Genomic DNA, 10,785 nt, shown 5'->3' on the forward strand with positions numbered 1-10,785 from the left:
TTGGTCATGAGAGGAAAGCAGAAATTCCTGTGCAGCGTTGCTCTGTGGCTGTGTGAGTCCTGTTTGAGCCAGATAGTTTCAGGGCATTTCTATTTTACTTGTAGTCTGTGGAATCAAAATCCCAGTAGAATCACCAGGTACTCCACAAGGCATCAGTAGTGGTGCAGCTACATTGTACTTTAAGTGTAGCAAAATAAAGACTTGGGAGTGGATCCTGTTTTATAAAACACTGATGTACATATTAACCTGATACTGAAGACAGAATGATCAGCCTGATCTCATGGCAATGTTTTAATGTGTTGTGTTCTTTGTTTGTTTTTTTTTTGCTGTAGATATCCCAGTTATCAGTAGATGAACTGAGTAGCAGCATGTTTGTTTCACAGATGTAGAAGTTCCTGATAGAACAGTAAGTTCCTTTTTGGTATTTCTCTTTATGGTGAATTGATTTGTATGTGGGCACTGCATCCCCTAAACACGGGGCTGGCTCAGGCAGAGGGACTGAGCCCATGGGACCCCAATGGCTTCATGCTCTGCTGACTCAACAGGAATTCATTCAGCTGCTGTGGCACAGACACGGACCAGCCCCGTGGTTTATAACGAGTTTCCTGTGTCTCAAGTGCCTATGTTGTGGTGGTTGCAGCCTCCCTGTGCATTCCCCAGTCCCATGGTTCTGTTTCCAGTTTGCTCTTGCCCTGCACAGCTCTCATCTGCCTGCAGATGCCTCAGGAATTTGCAGTGTTGATGGCAAAGACTGCTCTGGTAATGAGTCAGCTGAAAAGGTGTAACTTCTCTTTTGCTATTAGTGACATATTTTCTTTCCTGGGGTAAGCAGGATTGGGTCAGCAGCAGCTGCTGTGCCATCTGCAAGGCTGGCTTGGTCTGGGCAGAACTCTGCTGGTCAGGTGCAGAGAGGGCCTGGCTCATGGTGGGTTGGAGACCAGAATGAATGTCATAAGCAACATAGTCTTCACCCCACCTGCAGATCCTGGGCTTCCCTAAGATGATAGTTTTCTCTGAGGGGAATGATGGAGGAATTTGTCCTTGGAGTCGCAGAGTACTATTTCACAGCCATAGCAGCGGTGTCATTTTTCCATTGCTTTTCTTTGTGAGTTTTAGCTGATGTTCATGAGCTAAAATCTCTGGGTAGTTTCAATTCCTGACTGTGTTTTTTTACCTCAAGAGAGTAAAGAGCAGTTCAGCCAATTCAACAAAAGGTCTTTCTCAAAGCAGCCATTTAGTAGTGCCGATATGCAAGCCCATTTTTTCCCTAGGTCACATATTACAGGCAAGTCCTTAAATACTGGAAATTAATTTGGCAAGCAATTCTGTAATGATATCTATTAGCAATCAACAGAAACTAATTTCTGAGTGGTGGCCCTTATCTCTGTTGACCTTAATTAAATACCATATGTATACATGACCTGCTAACTGTGGCTGTGGGCCCTGCTCATGAGGGGTGACACCAAACTTATCCACATTAGTGAAAATGTTCTGCTTAGACTGTACTGCTGTTCCAAATGACAGACAGACATGACATGTTAACCTGTTTCCATAATGTGTAAACCAGCCTGTTCCATCCAATAAGGAGATAATTTGATTGGAAGAGCTTCATCTTGAAGTCTTTAAGATAGTTTTCAGCATTTTTTCAGGAGACTTTCCCTCAGTGGGACTTTGGTAACTGAAATACTTGCTGCTCTGACAGATGTTTTTCTTTTCCTCCATGGCTGAAGTAGTGCTGGTAGACAGGCTAGTTGGTCTAGCTCTGCAGGAGATAAGTTGTTCAGTCCTTCAGTGGAGGATTTTCATGAAAATCATCACAAAGAGGCAATTTGCTCCCAGAAGAGGGTCTCCTGAGCACAGGGTTTCTGTGTCAGTGTTTTATCTCTGGGCTCAGTTGCCTAAATCCTTAGGATCAGATTTAATGTGTCTATCTAAAGGAAACAAGAGCTAACACAGATCAGGGATTCCTTTGGCCTTCTCCTTAGCCAGCCTCTACTTGGCATCCCATCCAAAAATCAAGACTATTATTTGTTCACCTCCCTCTTTCACTATTTGTCCTGTCATTGTGTGAAAGAGAGAGTCATAAATGCGGATTTAAGAAGATGCCAAGTGTGTTACTGGCAATTTCTCCCTACATCAGAAAATTAATGGAATGAAATGGCTGTCTGCAATACACTAATGACAATTTTTTTGGCAACACATTGAGGATGTAAATGTATTATAATGACTTTTAAAATATAGATGTATTAACTTCTCACAATTTCTTTGTTGTTGTTTTTTTCTTTCCCCTGCAGCAGACCATGTTGAAATTCTGAACAGTAAAATTATGGAGCACCAAGACTTCTTGGTGGGAAGCTGCGCATGGCCTTTCTGTATATATTCCCCTCTTCCCTCTATCATTCTCTACCACCTCTACAGTAAGCCTGTTGCAGCCTACATGTTAACCAAAAACTGATCAATGGGAATGTCAAAAAAAAAAAGAAAAAAAAAAGCACTATAGAAACAATTAACAAACAGCGCTCTGTTATATGAGATATACAAGTAGGAAATTATAATAGACTTTTATAACACATTACTTTAACACACTTAATAATTTTATGACTACCATCATGATAAGTGCATCTGCACAGCGGACTGTTGGTTTACTGTATACTATCGATGGATAAATGTTTGTCTTGTTTTTAAAGTGTTATCTTACTGTTTTGTTTACATCATAGTCTATTGATTTGTTTTAAAGTGTACATCATTATCAAGTATACTCAGTACCATTTTTTCATTATTGTTATGTCTTAAGTTTTCATATACTGTAGGTTTTATGGGGTTTTGTTTGTTTTTTACTAAAAATGTTATTGTGGGAAACAGGAATTATGTGCTTGAAAAACACGACACAGAATGTTCTGCCCTTTGCTGGATTTTGCTGTTAATGTCAGCTTAAGTTGCTTATGTTAAATGCTCCTTTTATCATTTGAAACTTGCCTTCAGATAGTCTCCAAATTTTTAGAAGTGGTGTGAAAGGACAGCTGTCATTTTAGAGCAGTTCAGGGTTCTTCTTTCAATACAATGAGCTGATTCTGGAAACTTTTGGGGAAAAAAAAAAAAAAAACACAAAAGCCCAGGCTCATTAAGGGGATAGGAACAATTTGCTTAGACAGGAGTAAGCATCAAGGGATTTCTGCAGCTCTGTTGTCCATTGAAGTGCATTCTCAGCTGCAAACGGCGCACAATCTCTCTCGCTGTTCTCATGGTGCAGTTGAAACAAACAACAAAAAGATGGTAGTGGAGTGAGACAGCTTCAGTTGGGCAAAAGCTCATTGCATTGGAGAGGAGCAGGTGCCAGCCGTTGGCTGGGGAGGGCCCGGGGCCGTGGCTCAGCCCAGGCTGGGTAGCACCGAGCCCTGGGGCTTGTCTCCACCAAGCATGCTGAAACATTTTGGCCTGAAATTTTATATGTGTCTCTTGTTGAAGTTTTTTCAGCATGCCCCATTTATTTAATCACCGTTTTCCATAAGTGGGTGATTGTTTCCCCCCCACCTCCGCCCCATGATCTGTGGCCCTTTAAAGCAAACACAGCAGTAGCGAAGCAGCAAAAAGTTCAGCATAAGCTTTCTGCTGAAGATAAACATTTGTCTTAATGGAGTTCCTGTCAGTCAGTGGATTTATTTTGGCACCTTCTACTTGATCAAGAGCAATGTTTGTTGCACAACAAGGGCTAGTTCTCAATACCTCCTTCTCATACGCACGAATAAAACCATTTCAGCCCGTGCACCCTGGACAGCCCCGCCTGTCATTATGCTGCATTGCTGAACAATCTGGCTGCAGAAATGCATTTTGGTTGAGGATACCACTAAATTCGTCCATATCATAGCTCTACAGTATCATTGGCATTATGGAAGAGGTGGATTTGCTGCTGTAAATCCACAAACTCCATATAAGGAGAAAGAGAATCAAGGAAGAGGCCAGCTCACAGTGTCTGGAGGGGTGGCCACCCCGAGCTCAGAGTAGTCCTGTAGAGTGCCAAATTCAGACAACCAGATTTTCTTCTCTTTTCCCAGTTCCTTGGCCTTGGTTAGATATTCTTTGCCCCCTCTCCTGCAGCATGAGCACAGTTAGTTTGCTAGATGTGTGTCTCCATGGGCCACGAGTGATGGTGGCACACCCAGGGCACAGCCAATGCACCCCAGGGCAGGCTCTGATCATCTGCCCGTGGAGACTCACTCATAGCACGAACCTGTGAGGAACCCAGCTCAAGAAGGCCTGCAGGAATCTTTTTGTTCCATTCAGCAGACTTTGAACCAAACCCTGATAGAAAGGGGAAAAAACCATCCCCCCCAAGACCTCCTTTATGGACCCTGAGTTTTGACAGTCGCTTGTGTCCATGGATGGTCCCAGCCATCTGTGCTCACAAGCGGTGGCGTGGCCTGAAATCAGTGACTCTCATTTGTATTGGCAACCACACACCTGTTCTTTCCACCACTGTGTTTCTGTTTCCCAAAACCATAACATTGTTAGTGGAAAAAGTGGATTTGAGTACTTCCTGTTTGAAATTATTTGTGTATCAAAAATGGGTTTTGCACAACCTGTGCCAGTGCCTCAACAAAGAACAGAGCTGATCTTCTTAAGCCAGAAAGGATGCATTCAAGCTTGTATGGCTTTATGAGTTCAAGGAGGTTGAAATTTTTTCAGTGCTAAATGGATTTTTGTATATCTTGAAACTTTGATGTAACCTCCTATTTTATTTATCGACTTAAACATCTGGCATAGATGTGCATAGAATGTAAACCTAGAATACAGCTGTTTTCATGTCACATTTAAAGCACTGAAAAAAAAGGCGTTTAAGGATTATTTTTTATTAAAGAGGTCCAATGAGGGATGTTCAGGGTAGTTATATTAGGTGCCACAACAGTTTTTATATTGCTGGCAAATTTAGAGTTAATTTGTAAATGAGTTTAAGGAAAGAAAAGCTTGAAGCACTAAACTTCACCAAATTCAAAACAATCTCGGCAAAAATGCCATTTTGAGGTAGCACTATTTAAACTAGTTGTGCAATGACTTGCTCTAATTTTCTTTGTTCAAGAAAGAAAAGAAAAAAAAAACAGTCGCCAGACTATAAATTTCCTAAATAGACTATTACAAAGTCACCGAGCTAGTTAGTGACTCTAAACAAATGTCATAAAAGCATGAATATCATCCTTTATTTGACAAGAGATGTATGTAAGTTTGTTTAAATCAATATAATTTTAGTGACATTTTTATAAGCTTCCCACTTTCCATGAACCTATATTTTTTATTTATCCAAAGTTATTTCTCTTTGTCCATTTCTCTCAGCCTTATGCAAACAATATGCAAGAAATGCTGAAACTTGGATAAAACGGGTCATGCAGAGGGAAAATGAAAGCTGAGATTGATCATTTTCACGAAAAAAGGTTGTTAGTAGTTTCAATAAAAAGTACTACTACTAAACTGTAACATAAGCAGACAATAAAAGAGGGATTTAAAATAAAATGGATTCATAAAACTATTAAGATTATTTTTGTTAAATACAGTGTTTTTAGTAATTTGGAACATGATTTCACAATCAGCCGTGTTTTTTAGTTGGGAATTTTTAGCTGATGATTTTTGACTGTGTATTTTTGCATCGCAACGTTCTAGAAGCCGTTCCCTCCCCGGGCAGCCCGCGCGCGTTCCCGAGGCGCTTCTCCTCCGGCCGCTCCGCGCTCGGGATTCCCCACGGGGCACGGCCGGGCCGGGGTCCCGCTGCTCGTCCCGTTGTCCCCCGCTGTCCCCTGGAGCGGGGACCCGCGGAGCCGCACCGGAGCCGGGTGGCGCAGGTGGCGGAGCGGGACGCGCTGTGCCGGAGAGGTGACGTCCCCTGGCCCGGCTCGGGCCGGCGCTGGCGCGGTAGGAGTAGCTCTAGGACACGCCGGGTACACAACGATTGAGAAACTGGAGTCCTCGTTTTGTTTATCCCTTGTACATTTCACAGACATGAAAATTGAAAAAAGTGAAATTTATGAGGAAAATCTAATTTCCCATTCCTGTTGAATGGATTTAGTTTGATATTGACCTGATTTTACCATGTGCCTGTTGAAGGCCTTAGAGTATATACTGTATGTTAAAGACTGTAATAACTTTAAAAAAAAATAGTTGATAGCCTAATCCAAATGTAAATAGAGCTACAACTCATTGTTACTAGGCTACAACGCATTAATTCATGTCATATATTTTCATTTCTCTACCATTAGTTTTTAAGGTTTTCATTATTGCTTTTTTTGATATCTTTAGTAACTAATGAATTTAATTTTGAAGGAGAGTTAGAGAAAGTTTAAAATTTTGAATACATGTATTCAGCCCATTTAGTTATATTCTAAACCAACACTGAAGCATGGTAAGGTATAGAATACAGTCCATAACTAGTTTGTATAGTTTACAGTTTAAGAACAAAATTAACTTTGTATGTAACTCCTACAATGATAGATTCATTGTTAACTAATTATATTAAGTTGTTGTTGCTATGGCAACAAAACTACAACATGGCTACCTTTGTATACATTATTTGTGAAATTTTCACATGTAAATTAAAAGTGATGTGTAACAGTATGAGCTTGTTAAAGGTACAGTTCGATACTGTCAGATAAAGATATGATTGAATATTTTTAAAATCCCAAAGTCCCATGTGAACGCTGAATTTGTGTCTTTAAAGTCACTTTTTCAGTCAAGAAGTTTACAACACATGGATTTAGAGTCAGGTTTTATAGCTTGTAGAAATTGTTGTGTGGCAAGGGTTATTCCACAGTATTTTCACTTCGGAAACACAGCAGCCTGTATTTACAACGTAGTGACCGGTCTTGCTTTCATTTCACATCCATTCACAAGGTGGGAATTCAGAATTAATCAGTTTCAGTACTGTAGCTTTGCCTGCAATTTTCTTTTCTCCAGAAATTGAACACTCACATGATTACGTTACGATCAGGGCTAAATAATTAAGCATATAACTATTTTAATACTAATTTATATTAGCAAAAACTGTACATTAAAAAAAAATATTGTGGAATGACCCCGTAACAGTGTTGAAGATACAAATATGCTGCAGTTAAACTGATTCAGTTAGTGTACGAATGTGTGAGACACACCTTTTTTGCACTTATGTACATAGTCCACGAAAGAAATCCTTGGAACTTATTTTGAATATAAAAAGTCTGTAATAATACAGGAAAAGTTTGTAAAAGAGATAGGTATTACTAAGGCTTTGAAAAGGAGGAGTTTTTTGCTATAAAACTTATCTGAAAGCATGATGTTGCTTTGCTGTTGTAAAAGCTTTGTAGTTTGCCATAGCTTATTATACAGCAGACTGATAACAGGTCAGCTCCAACCTGCAGCACAGAGAATGGGAAACGGTGTGGAATTAATTAGTAAGGTCACTAGCAAAGATTCAAATTACTTTTTTTAATCAGCCTACATTTTCAAACACACCCCAGGTCATGTTTCTGATAGGTTGTGTTCTCGGTGAATCCTATTAGGACTGGTAGGTCCATGGCAGCACACACACATTTTTCCTAGCACCTAATCCTATTTCTGTCTGGAAGTGTTTATCTGTGGGAGGAGACTGTCATTGTGGTGAGTGTTTTAAATCCCAGAGTGAAATTGAAATGTCACAATTATTGATTTTTTTTTTTTTTAACCTTTTAGGGTAAGGTAACAAAATGGAAGGAGCTGGTGAGCCATAAATGGACGGGGATGGGTTGGAATTATCTGGGGCCAGTTCTTTCTGCTGTGTGGCAGCCATGGTGTTATTTGAGAGGCACATGGTAGTGCTACTGGGACAGGGAGGTGGAGGCTGGTGGCAGTGTGGCCAGCTGGGTGCTGCAGGCTGGGACTAACAAGCCCCTTTGAGCTGCCAGCAATGAGAGCAAAGCTGTGGCCCCTCAGTGAGCAGCCTCTTGTTCCTTTTTGTGTTGCTACTGCTGGGACTCTGCAGTGCTGGGGGATTTTGGAACAGCTGAAGCTGAAGCGTGTTGACCCATTTATTTTTGATTGGAACAAGTTTCGGTTCTTGTTGGATTTTTTTTTAAGTTCTTTTTTTTCTTTTTTTATTTTTTTTGCAAAACCCAAGCCCCAGTTGTGCTTAAGAAAAGTAACTGGTTTTGCCATGAGTCTGGTCCTGACTGGAGCAATGAGGCAAGTCCCCCAGAGCAGAACTGGTGGGAGGTGGCATCCGATGTGACTGTCACCCTTTGCTGGATGCCCCAGGGTTGGGGGCTGTTGCTGCCAAGCCCAAGAGCTGTTCCTTGGCCAGCATTCCTGACCCCTGGCAATGCCAGTGTGTGCCCAGCCAGCACCACGGGGCTGTGCAAGTGGTGGTTTGCTGAATTGGAACAGCCCCAGGGTCTTTAAAATGAGGAAAAATCAGATGTTGCTTCTCTCCGTGGTGTTATATAACAACCTAGATTTTAATACTAAATAATCAGCTAGTTCAAGCCACCACACGATTATGGCTTCCCTTTGCCATCATCAGTTTCTATAATCAAGTTCTTTCTCATTTCTAGGATTATGAGAGAAAAATATTTTGCACTATGTGAAATGAATCATAGCTGGTCAAACTTTGTCAGGGTATGAGCATGATCGTGAGAACACTGCTAAAATCTTTGCTAGTGATCTTTACTGACATCCTCTATCATCAAAAATAACTCTATATGCCTCTCAAAGGAGATATTTAAACATGCAAAATAACACAACTGTTAAATAAAATGAAGTTATTTTTCCAAACACACAACAGAGAGAATTACCTGACACCGAATTACAAGGTTCCAGTTCTTTATTACTGTACACAGATGCTATTTGATAGTGGTGGAAGCCAAATGATTTTGTTGCCATGGCTTTTGTATCCTAGCAGATGAGGGGATGATAAGACCATTCTTAGATTGGATTATGGGATTTTTTTTTCTTTCCAATTAGCTTTGTTTTAATTTTTTTTTTTTAGATCATGAAAATGAACTGACTCCTCACCCTTTATTACATCACCTGACAAAAGATCACTATTTTTTTTTATAAATAGAGAATTGTATTTTAGGCAATCACTAAAATCAAAGAGAGAATGTTCTCCTAAATTGTCAATTTTTAATTTAAATATATAAAAACATTTATACTGTACTGTGTAAAGTAGATCTTTGAAGCACATTCTTCTTTTCATAGGTGTTTCTGGTAAAACAAAGTAAGGGAAACATTAGATATCAATTTAATGGAATAGTTTAGAAAATATATACAAATTATTACACTTAGCCCTGTGGAATTGTAAGAAATTAAAATATCATTGGATCCAGACAGGCGTAGGTTGATGCAGTATTTCAGTTCCGTAACAGGATAGTTCATTCCCTCAACTGCTACCAACAGGGTGTACGCTTTGAATTTATGTTTCTTTTTGCCACATTATATTGCTGTAGTGCTTGTATGTGCTTTAGAAATGTGCATAATGCTACTCATTTTAGTATGTTACTTCTATATTGTTATTGTTTATTTTTTGATCTTTTAATAAAGTGTATAAAATTCTTGGTTATGTTTTTTATGGATCCATATCTACACATTAATAGGAGTTTACTTTAAAAACTTTTCAAGTTCCAGTTTATTAGTCCCAAACTTCAAAGATTCTGATGTAAAAATAATAACTAATGAATTTGAATCAATGTTATATCTGAAGTGTAGATCAACAGAATAAATTTCTTTCCAGAAAATACCTTCAGTATTTTGAATTCTGTAGCCAGTGCCTCCTTTTTACTGGATGCATTTGGCCTATCATTAAAGTTACTAACACAAGACAGACATTTGTATTTTAGAAAAATAAAAAGTAAAACTTTCCAGATGCTGCCTTTTGGTTTCTCTCGTGCCTTAGACCTTCAGAGACACATGTGATGTGGTCTGCTTGGCTTGTGTTTTTCCATGTTTCCTTTCTGACCCTGTCTGTGATGTGATTAGAGAGGAGATCAGAGCTGTGCATTTGAAGATAACCATGAAGAATGAATCAACTCCCATTCAAAGGCTTGCAGCTTTTGTAGAACAGTGGTGTGTGTGTTAATTTTTCTCTTTCAGCATTCGTGTCAGATATAATTTTGAATGTCCCAGTGCAATAATACAGCAGTGAGCTCCCCTTTGGCAGCAGCCTGGGTTCCCCAGCTCTTTTCCAAGTGTCCAGCTCGTCCCAGGCTGCTCAGTCAGGCTCATGCCTCTGGCCAGCACCAACTGGAGCTGCCCTGGCTGAGCTGGTCTGGGCTGCTGCAAGAGAAAATTGCTTCTTGATGAGCTTGTTTGCCACCTTGGTCATCACCTTCTTGCCAATGGCACTGCGTCAGAGGGGCTCTTGCCCTTAAACTGCCTTGCAGTCTGCACTTGCTCCATCAAGGCTTTAGGCTGGAGGCACCGGGCCAGGACGCGTGGCTGTGCCAGGCCACAGCGTCACTCGGCTCACGGGCGGCAGAGGACAACGTCGGGAGCGCCGAGGATGTGAGTGAGTAACTGCCCTTGTGACGTGCAAGTGTCGCTGGTGCCGTGGCGGGATGTGGCTCGGATGGGACACGGCTGGGATGGGACATGGTGGGATGGGACATGGTGGGATGGGACACAGCGTGACAGGACACACCCGTGACAGGCCATGGTCTGACGGGTGAGCCTGGAGCATGCAGCCAGAGGGGTCTGGTGCCAGCACAAGCCCCCTCACAGCAAGGGAGGGATCCTTGGCTGATTTCCCAGAGGAGTTTTAAGAATCTGGGTTTTAGGATTTGGGGGAGGGATTAGGAG

At 40.9% G+C, this 10,785-nt stretch overlaps 1 protein-coding gene across 28 annotated transcripts in view; it reads left to right on the forward strand.

The window, feature by feature from the left end:
• MBNL3 (muscleblind like splicing regulator 3) overlaps nt 1-9,545 on the forward strand; it is a 93,460-nt gene extending 83,915 nt beyond the window's left edge. For all 28 annotated transcript variants that reach the window (XR_012055967.1, XR_012055968.1, XR_012055969.1 and 25 more), the window contains 2 exons: nt 333-406; nt 2,295-9,545. Coding sequence is in view for 21 of the 28 variants with exons in the window: in XM_072929087.1 (XP_072785188.1) it covers nt 333-389 (57 nt within the window). In the remaining 7 variants the exon portion in view is untranslated. The remainder of the gene's footprint in view (nt 1-332; nt 407-2,294) is intronic.
• Nucleotides 9,546-10,785: the final 1,240 nt, after the last annotated feature.

The sequence above is a fragment of the Taeniopygia guttata genome, chromosome 4A (assembly GCF_048771995.1).
Source record: "Taeniopygia guttata chromosome 4A, bTaeGut7.mat, whole genome shotgun sequence".
NCBI lineage: Eukaryota > Metazoa > Chordata > Aves > Passeriformes > Estrildidae > Taeniopygia > Taeniopygia guttata.